The sequence below is a fragment of the Nothoprocta perdicaria genome, unplaced genomic scaffold, assembly GCF_003342845.1.
Source record: "Nothoprocta perdicaria isolate Ctin4 unplaced genomic scaffold, notPer1 scaffold_11, whole genome shotgun sequence".
NCBI lineage: Eukaryota > Metazoa > Chordata > Aves > Tinamiformes > Tinamidae > Nothoprocta > Nothoprocta perdicaria.
The window spans coordinates 5,052,388-5,071,712 of NW_020454205.1; the positions used below are offsets into that span (position 1 = coordinate 5,052,388).

Below are 19,325 nucleotides of genomic sequence, written 5' to 3' on the forward strand. Positions count from 1 at the left end.
TGGTACGCAGGCATGAACTAAAGCTTTGTTTTCTGTGTTATTTGTCAGCATGAGTTAGATCACACCCTACAAAGTTGTACAAGCTGCAGAGAAGCAGCTTTAGGAGGCTGTGAAGATTGTTCTATAAGATGAACTTGCAAAACATACTGCGAGTGTTTTGTGTGTTGAGTTCAGAGCACTCGGGCTTGGTTCAAGCCACGGCAGCAAGAGCAGATGTCACAGAAGAGAGCATATGGGTTAAGAAATATATATCCAGTGCCTGTGAAAGGAGGCGGTAACTGCCAAGTCGGCCTGTGCATCCCCCATGTGACTTGTCTCTCCTTGTTAATTCCAAGTTATTTAAACATTTACTGTCTCTATGCAGCTCCTAAACGTCTGGAAAGGATGGGCAGTCAGTTTTTACCCTCATTATTGGTGGAGAAAGCAGGACGTCTGCGTTGGCCCCGTCGCGCTGTCGCGGGCAGCAGGACGTGAGCTGAGGGCCTGGGAAGTGGCTCTTGGCTGCCGCGTCGTCGGCAGCGGCGCTGGAGCTCCCGTCCGGCGGGGTGACAGAAATGACAATCCTGTTTATGCAAAGAAATAGGAAAGAGGAAAACAACTCTGTTTCCTAGGCAGGGCCTTGCCCTATCCTATCAAAACGACTCCTGGTCTGTGTAATGCTGTTACAAATAGTGCCATAATTCTTGCCTGTAGTTCATATTTCTGTGTCGATAAAACCCTCTTAGTTTTATCCTTTATTTACTTTATTTATAAAGTATTTATATGAGAAGCTGGTGCCCTGATGGGTTGAGCCAGGGTGCCCTGATGGGTGCCCCTGAATTGGGCCAGGGACAAGGCTGCCCTGTGCCCCAACTCGCAGTGTTTCTCCTCGCGTTATAAACTGCGAGAGCACTTGATGAATACGAGGGTCGAGAGTGAATTCATCCATGTTTGGCTCCGCAACCATCTATTATAAATGCCGAGCCAGATCCTGCCTCCAGATACACACAGCCCTCATTGAAGCCTGCCCACTGTATTTATTTTTAAGGCTGAAAGCACTTCTGTTCCTTGCACAGAGGCCTTGTGTGGCACCGTCCTTTGTGCGGATGTGAATCTCCTTCCTCAAGAGCCTGGCGGGAATGAGGGGGCGTCTGCGTGGGGACCAAGGGCCCTTGGCGGATACGAGTCCAGCTCTCCTGGTGCCTGCGGAGCTGCTTCCCGGCCAGCCCAGTCCCACTGTGAGGGGAGAGGATGGGCAGGCGGGCACGGAGGTTCGGCCCACTTGGACTCCTCCTCTTTGGCCTTCTAGGCCCTCAGCCTTTCCCATACATAGTGAATTGACTCTGTTCTTGAATGCCGCTTGAATGTGACGTTCAGAAAAGGCCTGCTGGTTTTCCCTTTCATGTCACCAGCTTAAATCAAGCCTTTATTTCCTCCCTGCCAAGGTTTCCTTATCATCAAAACATAGATTACAAGGTATTGTTTTACTAGGCTTGCAAATGGAGGAGCTACTCCTGGAGCTTTGTGCAAGGCATCGCCAAAGCCTGTGACTTCTCTAGTGGCTTCTTTTCCTGGCTTGGACAAGTAAGAGCTTATTAACAGGAGTAAAAGACATGTGAAGTCGCAAACAGTGATTAGTTCTGTTTATGTATAAATACCAATAGTCATAAGAGAATGCAAGTGCTTGCATGAAGAACAACTGTTCCCCATGGGTTGTTTTTGGACAAAAGGGGATGAGTGTGAATGTTCACAAAATAGCAAATAAGAAGGGGTATAAACAGGGTCAAATAGCACATATGTTCAGGAACCCAGTGTATGTTCTTATGTTGCTCTTGTGGCTAGCAGCAGATTGCAAACCCTCAGATGACGGATTGTCTTTTCCTTCTGCACCCTCTGCACGACAGGCCTGGTTCAGGACTGACCCTGCTCTTTGCAGCTGCCCTGATGGATTTGTGATACCAGCTTCACTTGTTTAAGCAATTTTTTGCATTCTGCCCCCTTATCACCCCTGGACAATGTCAGTATGAAGAACGATTCACTTCTTATTAAGCAGATCTACATTTAACTGCCATTAACGAGTTAAAATCAGATTAACAAAAGGGCAACCTTCAAGAAACTAGTGTTAATAATGGTGAGGCATGCAGGCATCATACAGCATTTGACCCATAATTTTTACTAGTGTGGTCTGATTTGGTTTCCAAGTGTCCCAGGCTCGTGCCTGGGACAGAGGAGCAGAGACATTGTGCTGTTTAAACCTTCTCTCAGGTGCAGGTGGAGTTGCCCGGCAGTGTGTGGGTGCCGCAAGGCAGGGCCACTGTTGCCCGCCCGCCCTCATCTCCCTGCTCTTGTCGTTACAGGGCCGGCGCTGAAGGAGAGGAGAAATGGCGGAGGAGAGAAAAGACGAGGCCAAGTCACCGCACTGGACGTCAAGCCAGCTCACGGAGGCTTCTTCGCACCCACACTCCCCTGAGCTCAAGGACCAAGGCGCTGCGGGTGCCGGGCTGGTCCGAAGCGCCAATGGATTTCCCTTCCGCGAGGACGAGGAGCAGCAGGGCACCTACTCTCGAACCAAAGAGAACGGCATCAACGGGGAGCTATCGACAGGGGACAGGGAGACTGCAGGTAATGCACCCAGCCTCGCCAGGGGCAGCCCTTGAAACACATTTCTCTGCAGACCACTGAATTGTGTGTCCCTGTGGTAAAACATTTGCTGACTGAGACAGCAGCCAGCGAGGCTCATTTGGTGACCTGCCAGGACACAGGGCAGTGCTGACATGGGCAGGTGAGCTGCACGTGCAGCTCTGGAGAGCACTAACTCTTCACAGCAAGGGATGTGTTTAACTGCAGGCCAGCCTGTGATCCTGATTCAGGCTTCTGGGGCATGCTCTGAGAAAACTTTTGGAAATGTGTGAGGATGGCCTAGGGTTGTAGATGGTTCACTTCACTGGGGTTGAGAGAAACATGGTGCAGAGGAACTGGTCGCTTACTTGGGACTGGGAGGACGAGGTGGGAAACCACGTGCAGTTGCTGTGTGTGCAGAGTCCCCTTCTCTCCTTGTGTCTGTGTGTGTCAAGGTCAGATTCTGCTGCCATTTCTCACAATAATAATGCCTTCTTGAAACCCAGCAGTTATTTGCAGAATAAAGTGCTGCTTGGCCTGACCAAGGATGCCTCAATTCAGTGTCAGTGCTTACTTAGTATTGCCTGCGCTTATTTTGCTATACAAACTCACTTTTTTGTTGGTTTTTTTTTTTTTTTTTTTGGTTTATAAACTACACTAGAATTTTAGGCATTGACTTGTTTGGAAAAAAAGTGCAATCATGTCAGAATGAGATATGCAAAGCAAGTTTCTTGTTTTAGACGTAGATGCTAATTTTCTCTGTACAGACTACCCATTTTAAACCCCAAATGCATAGTACAAGAGGAATTTCTCTTGTACAGACAGTACTGCCCTTGATGCATCCATCCATGCATGCTAAGGAGATCCTTCTAGCAATGTTTGTTGGCTGTTGACAACACTTCGAGATGCTATCCATAATTTCTCAGCAGCTGGAGAATTTTAAGTCTCTCAGGCCCTAAAGTGATTTCATAAGGGATTGTACTACAAATGGATACATTTGCTAGAAGTAAATAGATGTAGATTTTAAAACTTTCTTCCTGTGGATAGCGAAGACATGAAAGAGAAAGGTAAGGGAAATCTTTTCAAGCATTCTGGTGAATTCATTTTTGATGAAGGTTTTGGAGGAGGAGGACAAGATGTTTTCTGTGCTGTAACCTGCCTGTCTTGTGTGCTTAGCCAGCCAGCAAGCACAAACAGCGCTCCCTGAGGTAGGATGCTGCAGCTCTTAGGTGTGGGCTTGGGAAAAACTAGGTTCGTTTCTCTCCTTTTTCACAGATTTTTGACATGGGCTTGAGCAAGCCTGCTCAGGCTTACCCAAAGCATCAGTGGGTGACCAGGGGCAGGAGCCTCATGGTGCCCTCGAGCCGATGTGGCAGCACCAGGTTGCCCCTGAGGCAAGCGGAGTGGGTGGGCAGCAGAGCAGGTCAAGTGGGGCAGCGTGTCGAGGAGAGGCCTGGGGTGGGGAAGCACCGTGGCGTGGGGAGCAGGGATGCTCTTGAGCTCTGTGGGGTTAGTTCAGTCAGTCAGCACTTGGTGGCCTCCTTCCCACTGCTTATATAGGTTTCACATTGTCTGGTGTGGGGACTGACTGTCAGTATCATATGCTCCTTGCTAGCAAGACTTCTCTGGCTTATTGTGTGGCATCTCAGTCCGTGGCTGGACATCAGGAAGCTCTGGGAAGCTGCCTGCCTTTGCCACTGCACTCTAGTTCTCCAGGAACTCCCATCCAGGTGCTGAGCTCTGACTTAGCAGGAGCCTCGGCCAGGGGCTGCAGCCGGGGCCCTGGCACAGCACCTACTGCCCTGTGGAGGGAGATGGTCCCAAGGGCTTGACCCAGCGCAGGGGCAGCTCCTGGCCAGCCCTGTGTCGGAGTCGCTTCCCTTTCACCTGTTCTGTTGGCGCCTCTGTGCCACCCAGGCCACGACTGGCAGTAAGAGAAAACACTGCTGAATCACTCAGTTTATCCTAGTTAATCCATATCTAATTCATGCTCTTTAATGTAATGTAAGATACCTTGGAGTACTTAAGATATATTTTTGATCATTTCTCTTTTAAAAAAAGGCCACTAGGAAGAATTTGTCAACAAGTGAATGTGGTGACAGGAAGGGAAGGGGCTTGCATTGCCAGGGTTATGCTGGGATGTGCTCAGTGCCTTGTCATGAGGCAGGAAGTTTGGGGGTGGATTTGGGGTGTTTGATTCAGAGTTGGATCTGAAATCAGGTGGTTTGTGCCATGTTTCATTGTACATTGCAACGGCAGCGCGTATTGAGTGCAAAAGGGCTTTTTGGTAGGATGCATGGGAAGTCAAGGTCAGCTGAGATAATCAAGGCAAACTGTGGTTTCAAGTGGATTTACAGGGATTTTATTTTCACTGGTGCAAGTCCAGTACTGTATGCTAGGAAAATCTGTGGCTTCTCTGCCTTCGTGTCAAAGTCTGCAAATCGCAGCAACACAAGCTCAGTGGAAGCGAAGCACTAAGATAAACAGGCCCTTTTCTGTGGCCTGGTGCCTTGTGACGAGTGTTCAGTTGTGCTGTGGGCACTGACCCGAGTAAGCACCTCACCAACCAGGAGCTGGAGTTTCCTCTCAAAATGGGTCATCCCGAGGGAGAGGTATTCTGCAGCAGGGGAATATGCCCAGGGCCCCCCATTTGCAGGGCTCATTTGAAGGCTGACTGTTAAGGGAAAGGTAACATCAGACCGTCAGACTGGTGGCACCCTACGCCAGTGCTGAGGCAAGGGGTGGAAATGAAGGAAGAAATAGCAGTTCTTGCCAAAACGCATCCAATCCGTCACCGCAAGTGACAGTTTTAGGTTTGCACAGTTAAAATTTGCCTTCCTCTATATATGCGTGTGCCTCTCTCTTGACATCTGCCTAAGAGTTATAGAGGCCGACCTCAATTTTGGAATCCTCTGAATCTGGCCGTTGTGCTGCCGTCGATTGATCGGTCTGCGCGTCGTGCCGCTAATGGCTGCGTTATGGAGGCAGCGTCAATGGCCTCCTTTGACACGGCGCGTCGGGAGCGCGGGGAGCCGGGGCCTGCGCGGCCTCGGGGCTCCTGCGGCGGCCGCGTCGTGCAGAGGCAAATATGGGGGGGAATGGGCCCGGGTTTGGGAGTAAAAAGCTGTTATAGATACGGTGTAAGGAAGAGTCTTATATCAGCCGTCCCATTATTTACATAAGCATAAAAATATAAATCTGTTTATTTTCATATATATCAGTGTGGATAAATGAGCTCAGCACTTCCAGCCTCCGAGCCACCGTGCTTTAATGTGCTCTTGCTGCACTTGCTTATCCTTCCTCGTGCACACGCGCAAAGAGCTTCTGCAGTGAATAAACTGGAATTATTAAGCGCGGAGGCTCAGATCCGTAGCTCTTGTCAAGGCAAACATTTTCATGTCATGCAAGATGTGTGCTGTAAAGGAGGCGTGTTAGTGTAATCTTCAGAAACTCACTCTGAGGTGGGCTGATGTGGAACGCTTTGGATTGGACCCCACGATAAAGCACAGGATGTATTTGACTTGCACTGAAATATGAGACTGGCAGCGTTTGATTTGCTTGCGGAAACCCCTGGTCAGCCCTGGGAGGAAGCGCTGGAGAAGCGTAGAGAAGCTTTGCGACGTCTCTGGACACTAGCACTTCAGCACAGTCCATCGTGTTTGGCTTGCAAGGAACTTCAAGTTACAAAGGTTTGTTTTTCTCCACTTAAAATGTGTTTTCTTTTTCTCTTCAGTAATGTAATGACTAACCTGTCAAATTTATGTAATTAGGAGTAAGAGTAGCTAGATGTATTGCAAAGCATCTTTCACAGCATGTCTTCATGTACAGTGACTCAGCAGACTGAGTGCTTTCTTCATTAAACACCAAATGCAGGGTTAGAATTGAAGGCAGGTTGGTTTAGCCATGCCGTTATTTGATGAAATATTTTTTTTGACAGATTAAGGGAAAGCATCTCTTGAAATCCTGTTATCAGAGCCTCAGGACAGCGCATCTGTCCTCGTGTCAGTCAATGTTAAAGAGAGTAATATGTCCTGCCAGAGCAACATACAGGACCCTTCATTAGTGGGCAGAGTTTGCAAACAGTCTGTGATGTGAAGAGACTGCCAAAAAATTGCAGCAGGTTGTGGCACGGCACGAAGCACCAGAGGTTGAGCAGTACCCCCATGTTTTTCAGGGTCTTTTAATCACAGGAAAGGTGGGTGAGAGGACCATGACCAGTAATTCTGGTGATTATGGGATGCTGGAGGTTGCTCCATGCATGGAGGTTCCTGCAGGTGAAGCGGGAAGAGGAGGGAGCCGTAGACCTGTGGAGAAGAATGAAAAACTAGCAGTACTGAGTGGAGGAAGTAGCAAAGGGAGGGAATGCACCCAGCATAGGGAGAGTTAGGGGAGAAGTGTGGGGTGTCTGTGAGCTATGAGGGAGACAAAGCAGAGGCAGGAAGCAGTAGGGAAAGAGCAAAAAATTGGAGATAGGTAGGGCAGTAGAGAGAGATTCAGGGTTATCTGTTCATCCTGAGCTGACACATCTATTGCATGGTGACAGATATTAAAGCAGATTGAGGAAGGGAGTCAGCCAACAGGGAACAGCACAATCCCCAGGGAATGGCCGAGGAGAAAAGCAGGAAGGGGCAGTCCCTGCTCAGGCCCTGAACGCAGCTAATCCAATTCAGCCCGTTGTTATAGGTTCTATTCAGCCTGACTAAATGGTCACCTGCAGCAGAGTCTCTGCATGCCACTATGTTTGCTGAGCCCTCAGCAAGTTGCATGTCCCCAGTCATAGAGCAAAGGCAGGCAAAAATGGATAGGAGGATGCCAAATCAGTGACATTCAAAGAAAAAGGAGGTTCTTGTGTTTGCTCAGCTTCTGCATTTGATTGCACAAAGCTGGAAGAATTTGCCTTGCCTTGTCCCTTGGGAAAGGAGCAGATTAAGGGGGTTTTCATCTCCCTCCCTTTCCCCCGCCAGTGTGACAGTAATTACTGCACACTGAGCACCAGCGTCCTGGCTGATTTAGGCAAACATACCAAAGACTCTTCTTTTGTATGTTCAGTGAAATACAAGTGTTATTTTCTGGGATACATAATCAGGATATTTTAGACAGGATTCGGTTATGTTGCTGAAGAGAGCATAGGCGGAAGCAGCAGCGCCTTTTTGGGGCACTTGTAGAAAGCACTATTTTTACCCTCTTCTTTGAAGCTTCCCATAGGGGTCCTCCTCAGTTTCTTGGCAGAGGGCTGGGAATGGAGCCAGAAAAATACTGTCTTTTCCCGTGCATCCCCTGTCCCTGGCTATCTCTTCTCCCTGCATATTCAATAACTGCTGAGGACATATTTGTCCTTGTCGCCACAGATTTTTCTGTGGCCAGCACGCAGTCACTAAATCGGGAAGCTGCTCCTTTTTGCCCAGACCTCCCACCCTCTCTAGGGGCTGGCTCTGTCCCCTCTTGGGGCTTGAGGAATCAGTCAGTATCTCGCTTTTTCTCTTTTCCTTAACTCTTTGCCATCTGTTTTTGTTAACTGCTCTGTGGATGCTGAGTGGTTCTTTACCTGAGGATATATCAGATGTAAGTGGAGATGTAATTTTGGAAGTCTGCAGCCCAAAGCAGCAGCTTTTGTTGGCATCCTGTTTGCCAAAAGGGCCAGACTCTGGTGGCTCCCTTTCAGCACCCGGGTGCAGTGAATGTTTTTCAAAAGCCAGTTGCCTGTGCAGTGTTTGGGCTTGGCCTGGGCACAAAGAGCAGGCAGAAATGGTTGCCTGGAAAGGAGGCGGGTGAGCTGTGCCCAGCGCCAACGCTGTTGACTTGTGACCGAGGGGCTAGATGCCCATGAATGTTCAGCAATCAGCATCGTGTGTCCATAAAGCTCCTTGGGAAATGCCTGTGTGTGGGTCTGTTTCCCTTCTGACAGCTGGATTTTAGTCTGGATCAGGTCGGAGAACACCCTGTAAACAGCAGAGCTGCATTCATGCTCCATTGGGGTGCTGCCTGGCCAAGAGAGGGAATAACCATTGATTTCCTTTCTGCTCCCCGGTGCTTGGATTCAGTTTGGTGTTTTCAAGCTCCAGTATGAGCACGGAGGAGGGTTGGGTGCAAACAGCTGTGCTCCTTGGAGGATGGCAGCAAAGGCTCCCACCGGCCTTGGCCTGACACTGAAACCGATATTGGGCTGGGAGACATGGCCTCAAACAGTGCGCCAGGGCCGTGGGCGATGCCTCTCCCATAATGTGGTGTGCCCCACGTGCTGTTAATTCAGCTCAGGGGCTACGACTGTGCCCCATGTGCTGTTAATTCAGCTCAGGGGCTACGACTGTGCCCCCCACGTGCTGTTAATTCAGCTCAGGGGCTACAACTGCTATTTATTGCAGTTGGCTTTTAAAAATAGCTGCCGATGTGCTGCTTGGGCAGCCGCTGCCAGGCTGGAACTGAGTGCCAAACCGTCAGGTCTCTGCTGCTTCTCCTTCTGGATAGCATCTCTCCTGCTTCTCTGAAGGGCGACTATTCCATCAAAGAAGGAACCTCCATCCCGGGGCTTAGGTTTTTGTTTTAGTCTGCACTTTTGTGGTGAAATATTTGTGTTTTGTCTGTCTGCGCTTTCTCCCCGGCCTCCTCTGTGGCTGGCTGCTCTGTGGGGCTGCAAATCCTCCCTTTGCTCTTTCCATGGGCCGGCTCTCAGTCTGCAGCACGGGTGTTAGCTGTACAGGCGATGAGCCCATCATACCTGGAGGCCGGGTGCAAAGCCCGGGCCCTGTGGGCGGCACTGGGCGCAGGGCTCTGGGGAGCGGCCGCAGCGAGGCGAGCGGGTTGAGGCGAGCGGATAGGCACCACACGACCTGGCCGACGTGGGGACGTCGGGGCCCCGGGCAGAGGCGGCCGTGGTGGCTGCAGGGCCTGCTGGGTTTGGGGCGTTGCCGCGGCAATGGTGGCTGTGTGTTTGTCACTGAGGAGAGCCCGAGCGGCTCCCGCCTGGCTCCCAGAGGGCCCCAGCGGCTCCCGCCTGGCTCCCAGAGGGCCCCAGCGGCTCCTTTTTTCCTCCCCTTTCCTCCAGCATCTGCTTCTCAAGGTTAAGGGAGACAGGGCCAGTAGCAACGCAGAGACCGGGAGAGCTTTGCAATGCCAAATTTAAAATGCAGAGCAGGAACCTGTCTCTTTTCACAGAATGGTTAAGGTTATATATTATAAGGTTATTACCTTATATTCAACATCAACATATTACCTGTATTCAACATCTGGTATGAAGTGGCATTTGGGTTTTCTTTCCAGATTTATGCAGCAACTACTGGCAAATAGCTGCTTGCTTTCTGTTAAATCCCGGTGGTGAAGGCACGAGTGCCCACCTTGCCACCTGAAGGAATGCAGGTAGACACAGAGCGACTGGGATTAGACTGCCGCTGAGCACCGGGAAGCCAAGGCCTCTGGTCCAGGCTGGTCAGGGAATACAAAGGCAAAACCCAAAGTGAGACTCTAATGTTGGTTGTGTCGGTATATAGCAAATAACAGTGAGACAGCATTGTCTCCAAGGCAGGAAGACTTGCTAACTGCTTTCCAGAGAGATGTTTCCGCCCAGGACTGAGTAGATCAAATGCTTCTTGGAAATAAATTTCTCTTAGAGGCAATTTATACTCCAGGAAGGGAAAATAAACGTGAAGTATTTCACTTTTGCTGCTCATATTTCATTTCGTGAGACTGATTCAGAACAGGACACGATGAGTTCGGTGCAGCTCCCAGCAACCGATACCGCCCATGGCAGTGATGATGAGAGCAGTCTACAGGCTGTTCCTCCATCCCTAGCGCTGTGCATCTGCAGAGACAGAGAAGTAAAGAGGAGCAGACGTCTCAGCTGCCAGTGCGGTGTAGATGTGACAGTCTTGCTGACATACCAGAACTGTTTTCGTCCATAGCCTGGCACTGTATGTGGGAGAAGAAAATGGCTTCGGCTGCGATGCTTGTTATGTTGCCCCAAATCCAGGCAGATGCCAAATGTCCTGTCCAGGCTAATGCAGCCCTTGTGGGTCACCATTGTGCTTAAATAATCTTTAGCTGTGCCTGCCTGTGAGTGGATTTTTCCTTCCTTCTGCAGTCACTTTTCTCCTTATTTGAGGAGGTTTTGTTCTTTGTTAGCTCCCTCTCTTTCCTCTGTTAAGCTACATCTGGCTTTTAATGCATCTCTTGCACCTCTCATCTATACAGGTATGTGAACATTTCTCTAATGATTTTGTTTAATTAGAAGGAGTTTTGAAGGGTATGGAAGCAGTGGGGAGGAGAAGGCGCTGTAAATGATGGGATATGAGTCTGGGCCAGTGGTGGCTCAGCGAAGATGAGACTCATAAAGAGTCTGTCTGAGCCTGTCTGCTGGGGTAGTGCTGCAGGAGAGGCGAGGAGGCGACCGAGTTCTAGAGCACACACATCCTAAGAGCAAAACTGCCCCCAAAATCCCCCAGTCAAGTGCTCTGTGGCATCTGCCTGTGCCACAGGCCCTTCTGCGTGTAGCAGTGCTCATGAACATGGATGGGATGTGATGATGGCCAGTGAGGGCACAGTGTCCATCAGGGTACGGCCGAGAGGGCTGAGGGGGCATCGCGGCTGCCGGGAGCGGGCCGAGCAGCCGCTGCCGCGTTGCAGAGCTCGCTGTGGGGCCGAGGCTGAGTGGCAGCACGAGCCCTGAGGGGAAGAGGGCGCCTGTCACTGCACTCGTGTGTGCCAGGGCCCCTAATGGAGTGAATCAAAGTTCCCATGTTGACAGAACGATTTTCAGTCACTGGAACAGGCTTGCCTGTAAATCCCACACCGAGCACGCACAGGTTTGTGTTAATTTTAAGCTTAAATTCCGCAGTTTGTCTAACGTACTTCCCTTTTTTTCATCAGGGAACAGTGTAACAAGTGTGTAAAATCAGCTCAAAAGGAGCTAAAAAAGAACTTGGAGGCATGTCATCTCCTGGGTGTAGGTGGCTATAGCTCATTGACTTCTGTGGGCTGTTCCCCTATTTATATCAGAAGTGAATTAGTTCTTAAAAGTCAGTTTATTTAAAAATTTTAACACATAATTAAGTTCAAAGGCAAATTCTGATTTAAAAGCTAAGTCACCGTTACATGTGTTTCTTCACACTCAGAGGACTAAATAGCAGATTGTCTGTTTGGAAGCCAGAATGCTTCCTTCCTGCAGGAGCGCTGAGGAGTCTGTGTTTGAATGAAGGAGAATTATGGCTGTTTCTCACATGCAAGTGATGTTTTTAGCTGATACCAGGCCCAGGGAAAGCCAGGGGACTTGGTTTACGCTGGCTGAGGCGCTTCAGCCGCCTCAGTTTTGCATGCAAGCTGTAAATTGTCTTGATGGTGCAGCACACAAAACAGCCCAATTAGTTTTCCCCACCTCTGATTTGGCCAGGAAATGCTGATGGCAGTAAATATTTTATTGCAGTCAGTAAGCTTAAGACGATGCGACTCAGGAGACGCTTAGGGAGCAAGTATTTGCAGTAACGAGGGTTCATTTGTAAAGCATTGCTTTATTGTGCTGACGTTCATGCTACTCCCTTTTAACTGACTTTCGTATTTAAAGGGGAGGATGTGGGAGCTGGTCCCTGGGTGTTTCGTGTTACAGCTGCTGGATGGTGGAGCAGAGGCCGCGGAGCGCAGCAGGGGCGTGTTTGGGGAGCCGGAGGAGGCCGCTGCAGGAGCTCCGCTTGGTGTTTTGCTGCTCGTGTGCCGTAGCCATTGGGAGCATGGGGCCAGAAGGTGGCTCAGCAGATGCCACCAGGGCACTGGAGCTGGTGGAGATGCACATGATGTAGAGGCAGCCCCAGGGGAGGCCCCAGAGCTGGAGGCCACAGTGGCATGAGCAGATTTATCATCTTGAATGCAGGCGGTAGGCAGGAGGGGCTGCTGAGGATGTGAAGTACCCAAAAGCACAGGAACGAGAGGCATTTGCTCCAGGGCCCGCCAGGATGTCAGCGCAGCACCTCAGGTACCCACCTAGGTGCTTTTTTTCCACAGTCACTATGCACCTTTTGCCACAGGATAATCCATTTGAGTGTTGATTTGGTACTGTTGGGATTCAACACATTATATAACCAAAACTTTCACAGAACTTAAGCCTTTTCCGAGCTGCTTAGTTGATTAATGGTGAAGTCTTGTGACTCAATTAGTCTCTCACTGTCCTTATTGATACTACAAGACGTTAATGTCAGTGAGTTTATTAGGGAAATAATACTTGTCAGTTATGTTGCAGCTTCATTTAATTTAAAAGCTGATGTTCCCATTATTTGCCTTCATACCTCCTGCCAATTACTGTTGATATTGCCAACATCCAGATCAAGGACCTGCTTAGAGCAAAATATTTACACTCACGAAAGCCATTTGAGAGCCAGCATTTGGATTCTGTAAAGCTATGCTAGTGCTCTTTTCAATCTCGAGTACTAATCTGTTGGTATTATTTGTGTTTTATTTGAGCTGTTTGTGCTGCTGTTTTGATTGCTGTGGTGTATTTCTATTTCAGCTAAAGTGCTGTACCTAGAGTCATCGTAATCCCAGTGACAAACTCCAAGGTGCATCTTCAGATTTTCCATCAGAAGTGTCACTGGGTCCAGCACAGGTCTCCCTTGCCCCAAGTTTCAGTAGTACTTGCTCAGTCCTTGCTTTGTCCCTTGGCAGAGCTGAGCGTGAGTCAGGACCTGCTCACAGGCTTTGTAGTCCTGCTGCACCCTGAGCTGTAGTCTGGGGAGGGAGAAATCCGTTCATCCTGTTTGCTTTTCAAACATGTCCCAGGTTGCAGACAGCACCTTTCCAGCTCCCTTTCCTCAGGAGCGTGTCTGGGATGTCTTACCTCCCCAAGCAGCGCCGCTTGCTCCGTGCCTTCCTTCTTGTCTCGTTTCCACCATGCCAACCATTAGTGCTGGTTACCTTGGAAACTGCTCTGCGCCCTGCTAAGGTTTCCGACAGGAGCGTTTTGACGGAAATTGTTTTGTTTTCCCAATTCTGCAAGCACACATGTAGCTGAGCCCTTTGACATGCCTTGCCTGTGCTCCTTGCCTACCACGCAGCAAAGGAAAGTAAACATATTATTTTATTCTTTCCATCTGTTCGCATCTTTGTCCCTGTTTGAGCTCCTGTCCTGCGTGAGCACTAATTAGCCTTTGCTTTAACCCAGCTGACTGTTAATTTTCTTGGTTGGGGTCTGAGGGGTGACACTGCAAATGAGTGTGAAATTTTCAGTCTCCTCCTTTCTGGCTGCCTTCCTGGCATCCCTGTCCTGCAGTTTTCTCCTGGAGCGTTTGTTGTGCCTGCAGTTCCAGCGCATTAAACTTTGGTTATGCCCTAAACAAGTTCTGCCTTGCAGAAACCAGATGGCATCTTCCATGGGCTACAGCAAACTCAAGAGCCACTGGTGAGACACAGGAAGCGTTGGAAAAATAAGGGGTGATTCTGCTGTAATTCAGGAAGAGCTGAAAGCTGCTGTGGTTGAGGACTCTGAGGCAAATATTTGAGCTTGAGCAGTTTCACTTAAAAAGTGGCGTTCGTAGCTGACTCAGCTCCTCTGTGGGCTGAGCCTGAGGTTATTGTAGGTTTGAAGCGAGGGAGAGAAAAAGTGCCCAAGGCTGAAAGACAGCAGTTTGCAAGGTCATGAAAGGAGAGGACATGCTATGCATTACTGTGGAGATCTATCACAAGCCTGATTTTGGCTCTTGCCATTGCAGTTGCCACTTACTTGTAACAATTTGCTGGAAATGTTTGATGAAAGCTCAGAAGCTTCTTTAAAGATTCCTGTCAGCACCCATGTGTTTGTCAGTGGGGCTGCTAAAACTGTGTGTGAAAAGACTTAATGGGCTGGAAAGGTGTCTTGGGACATGCAAGTAGTGTAGGTAATGGGTCTGGGAGACAGCAGAGGCATGTGCAGTCTGTTGACAACAAGCAGAATCATCAATAAGAAACCAAAGAGGGCTTTTAAACCGCATCCTGGCTGTGTATGGGACCTGCGCCCAGAGCTTGGGCTCCGGTCTGCAACCTTGCTTTGACAGCGTCTCTCTCCGCTGGCAGTCTCCCGTGATGAAGGACGATCTCTCAGAGGTCTGAGTGACTCCTACTGCAGTTTAAATGGTCATGCCAGAACAGGCCTGCGTGAGGATTCGACAGCGCTTGTGCCCTTGGGTAAGCCAAGGGACTGTCAGCCCTGGGTTAGGAGATGGTGGAAAGTCCCCTGTTCATCTTTCCTTGAGCTGCCTTAGAGAGGAAAAGGCCAGGGCCCCGGAGCCAGTCCTTGCCAATTTTGTATCACCATGTGCAGCACATGGGTTGGATCCCAGCAGGGCTGTTCTGGGGGCACGCAGAGTGTTGACCTAAACCTCTGGAGCTGCTAGGCCTGCTAAAGCCAGCAGAGAGGAAAGGTCGTGGCTCCCTGTGCCATCAGTGTCTTCTCCAGCATCTTGTGCACATTCTGCTGCTCGGAAAGGGTTTGTCCCTGACCTCCCCATGAGGCAGAGGGGCTCCTTGTGTCCCAGTCTGGCACCCTGGTGGTTGGTGCTTGTAATAAGATTATAAACAAATCAGGCTGGCTTCCAAGACCAGAAGATCAGTAAGGGTACTTACTGATTTTTATTTTTTTACTGAGTTTTATTTTTGGTCTTCACAAATGTAGTGGTCGAGAAGGATGCCTGCTTGTCCTCTCAGCCTCTCTTCCCCACAAGACGGTGGCTATGGTGCTAGGAGCAACTGGGTACATGGGACCTGGCAACATAGTTAGGACTTGATCCGAAGTGACAACCTTTAGGAGAGAAGCAGAAGAGAAGCAGACACTAATGTCTGTGTCTGTGACTTCCTGGCCTCTTGGCTGAGCCTGCCCATTCTCAAGGAGCTTTTTAAAGCTCTCTCTGAGGATCTTTCACAGCATTTTCTCTCCATTATGGAGTTCACATTTGAGGGCTGCCTTTTGGGCTGTCACCGAGAGGTAATCCTGCTGCAACTGCCATCCTGTACCACAGGTCTTCTCTACTCTAGTTGAGGAGTAAGTTCACAGAACTGAAACCCATTCAGCTGGTGCACAGATTGCTCTGGTGACTTCATTTCAAGGTCCATCTTTCTCTTCCCCCTCTCTCTGCTTTAAAGTAACCTGTACTGCACTCCGCTCCCTCAGATGAAACTGGGGCACTCCCAGCTGTTGTCTTGTACTGTAAAAGCCAACAGCTTGGTGGAAAGGAGCAGCATTTTGCTCTCTGCAAAGACGCCAAAGAGAAGCAATGCGGGGGGCTGCTCTTTTCTTGTGCCAGAGTCACGCGTGAAGCCAAGGTCACATCACCGTTAAGACACCTATTTTTGGTGTTACTAGTCATTTGTTAGTGCTATTTTTGTGACGCAGAGTAGTGTCAGAGGATGTCTACCTGGTTAAATGGAGGGGAAGTGAATCTCCACAAACAGAACTATCTTTAGTGAAACCAAAGCTTTTGGTCTGTGAAGAATTTGCCTGGCATCCAGACTAGCTAACTCTACTTTTCCTTTTTTTTGTTCTTTATCATTAGGCTTCCTTGAACTTTAACTGAACCATAAGGAAACTGAAGAGTCTCAATAACTGCCCTGTGAGGATTTGACTTACCCATTGGATCTGCTATTTATAGTGTCCATTAGTACAAAAATGTCTGTCCTTTTGCAGCAGTCATGTAGGGCAAAAACATTGCTCTTCTGGCGAACTGCCTGTGCCTCCCGTGTCACCCAAAATATCCATCAACAGAGTGCTCAAAAATGAGCCTTTCTTGATAAAAATCCCCAGAGGCTACTTGTATTTTTATGTATTTATTTTGGATATTCTGAAATTTCCATTTTTCAGGAGGTAACCTCCCACCCCCAGCCCTATTTCTCTGTTGAACATTATCTTTGTTGCCAGCAAATTAAGTCAGAAATATTGCCGAGAGGGTGGGAACTGCTTTCTAGCCTTTGAAGAGTCTGTTTGCACCCTAGAACCAGCTTTGATTGTAAACAAGTTGAAATTCCGTAGAAAGATTATCATTTTAGTAGGGATTCATCTTAAATGACTCTTAAAGTAGCTCAAGTGATGGAGAGGAGATGACCAATTAGGTCTCCTTTGGATATAGTCAAGGATACGTCACCTGCTGTACATTAAAGTCTGTGTTTGAGAAACTAATTGTGGCATTTTCTTAAAATTTTCATGTGAAAACAAGCCTAAAAAAATTATTCTCCTAACAGCCATGTCCCAGAAGGGCATCAGGGAAGACTGGTAGTCTCCCAATGAACACTGCTGTCCTTTGGTCCAGCAACCTAACTGTGCGCATTAGTTGATTTAGGGAGTAAGCTGCTTGATAAACCATGAAGTGAAGGTTCATCCAGTGATTTGGGGACGTTGTCTAGAGGAGGGAAAAATGAGCATTGTCATGACTAATCTAATGCAGGCATCTGTCTCGTGTGATCCTTTTTCATGAATGTAAGAGGTCCATCTCAAACAATTGTTTTTCTTCCTGCTATTTGGAAAAAGTTTCTGGAACTTCACTCTTCTGACAGTAAGAAAATATCTTCAATTTTCTGGCTAGAATTCACTCCTGGCAAATTTATGCTCATTTATTCTTGGGATAACACACATCCCAAGAATACAGATGATTTTTTTCACTATTTGGTGGTGATTCTGACATACTCATCCACCACTGCTCACTGTTGGCTGCAGCCAAGAGAACTGCATTGCAGTCACTGCCCTCCTGGCTACCAGTCAAGAGGGAAGTGAATTGTAAGATATAAATACACACTATTATAAAGGAAACCTTCTTTGCCAGTGTGTTTTAATACCTCATTACATATTCAATTTATGCAAAAGAGAGATTAACGTCGCATTTTGTTTTTAGGCAAGTGTGACTGTGAAAGTCAAGTAACTTACAACCGTGCTTCATTTGCTGGGGAACAAAGGAGGAGGATTAACCTTATATTAAATAAGAGAAAAGGACTTGTGCGGGAGTGAGAAGAGCTCTTTGCTGCTAATGCAGCAGAGAGGGCTGCATGGCCGGGTGGTTGCTGTAGAGCTGCATGCAGGGCGCTGGTGCTGCACTTCCCCGCTCCAGCTGCTGCTTGCCGAAGGCAGCAGTGATGGGACAGCACGTGGAGCCCTCCTTGTGCTTGCCACTGGTGACTAATGGGGTTTCTGTCGTGGCTCATCGGAAGAGGGGGGTATTGCAGGGTGAGTTAGATGTTTCTGCCTCCACCAGGAGGCTGCAGCAACAGGGGCGTTGGAGGTGGCCCCGCGCCAAGGGGAGCCTCTCTGGTGCCCTGTGCTTGTGGCCGCTCGCGTGGCTGTGTGCTGGGCAAAGGGCCCAGAGCTGACGCCCTCCTGCTCGCGAGGGCCCTGGTGCCACCAGCAAGCAGGCAGCGCGGGGCAGGTCCCCTCGCACGCGGGGCAGGTCCCCTCGCGCCTGGGGCCACGGCATACGCGCGCGGCGTCTTGGCGCCAGGCAGGTGCTGCGAGCCCCAGAGGTGCCCTCTGCAGCACATTGGCAAAATGCTCAGACCCGCTGCTTCAATCAAGCTTTATGTGGCAGACTTAAAAGGGTGAGGGAGACAAATTACTTTGTCTTAATCATATAGAAACGTTATCTGGCCCTTCTGTTTGAAGTCCCTCATCAGCATAGCCTTAGATGTCTGTCTGGGAAATGCCTTTAATGCATGCTAATCATATGCTGATGGGGAAGAATTAGCAGCCAAAGCACATGTAAGGATGCAAAGATCTCCATGTATTAAATGTCAGTAAGTGCCATTACTCAGTGTGCCTTTCTGCCTCTGTTTGCAAAACAGTAAATGGGAAGGAAAAAAAAAAAAGATTCTAGACATTTAATGAATGATCATCTGTAATTTTTGTGCTTGCTGCACATTCCCTTAAGAGACTTTAGAGACAGCATTGACTAACGATGCAGTATGCATCTTCCTGCAAAGGCTCAGGTCCTGGCTTTCATAAATACGCAGCGTTTTCTACTGATTATCTTTGGAAAAATTTGGTCCTTTTATTTTGTTTTTCATGATTTACCTATGTTTCAGTAAAAGGATTGCATTTTAAAACTGGATTATGTCAGTTTCCATTGTTTTTAATTTAAGCTAATCCTCGTAATTAAAAATGAAGCTTTCTCATTAACTTACATTTCTTTGTTTTATTAATTTTGCTACTGCTGCAGAAGAAGTGTCTGCAAGGATAGTGCAAGTAGTAACAGCTGAAGCTGTAGCAGTCCTGAAAGGCGAACAGGAAAAAGAAGCCCAGCACAAAGATCAGCCCGGAGCACCACCTTTAGGTAAAACACCATGAAGAACGGTAGAAGTATCCTTGTGTCTGCAAATGTTATTAGACCTACCTATGCATAGAAATGGCAACTGAGTGTTCATGTAGCTCATAGTTTTGGGTAAACTTGAGCGCTGCTGGATACGTCCTGGAAACTCCTTTTAACAGTGGTACCTGCTTTCCAGTTCACGATGTGCCTTTGGCTGTCTCATGCATTGTGGGCTCCTAACAACAGTTCCCTATCTGGTTTCCAACGTCTGAGTGGAGCATCTGTAAATGTGGGCACTGGTGGCAGTTTTGTCATTGTGTTTGGTGGGATCCAGCAGCACTCAGAGCCCCTGTGTGTTCAGCCTCATAGACAGAGAGATTGATGTCTAGAGAGGCAGAGATTAGAGGTGAAACATGGAAAATGCCAGTGACATTTTGCTGATTGGATTGCGGCTGCTCAAAAAGATGAAGGAAGAGCAGCTCAGGAAGAAGCAGA

At 48.6% G+C, this 19,325-nt stretch overlaps 1 protein-coding gene across 9 annotated transcripts in view; it reads left to right on the forward strand.

Moving 5' to 3' along the window:
- MAP2 (microtubule associated protein 2) overlaps positions 1 to 19,325 on the forward strand; it is a 157,466-nt gene that overhangs the window by 96,897 nt on the left and 41,244 nt on the right. For all 9 annotated transcript variants that reach the window (XM_026048837.1, XM_026048844.1, XM_026048883.1 and 6 more), the window contains 2 exons: positions 2,337 to 2,601; positions 18,741 to 18,854. In XM_026048837.1, the coding sequence (XP_025904622.1) occupies positions 2,361 to 2,601; positions 18,741 to 18,854 (355 nt within the window). In that variant the 5' untranslated portion in view covers positions 2,337 to 2,360. The remainder of the gene's footprint in view (positions 1 to 2,336; positions 2,602 to 18,740; positions 18,855 to 19,325) is intronic.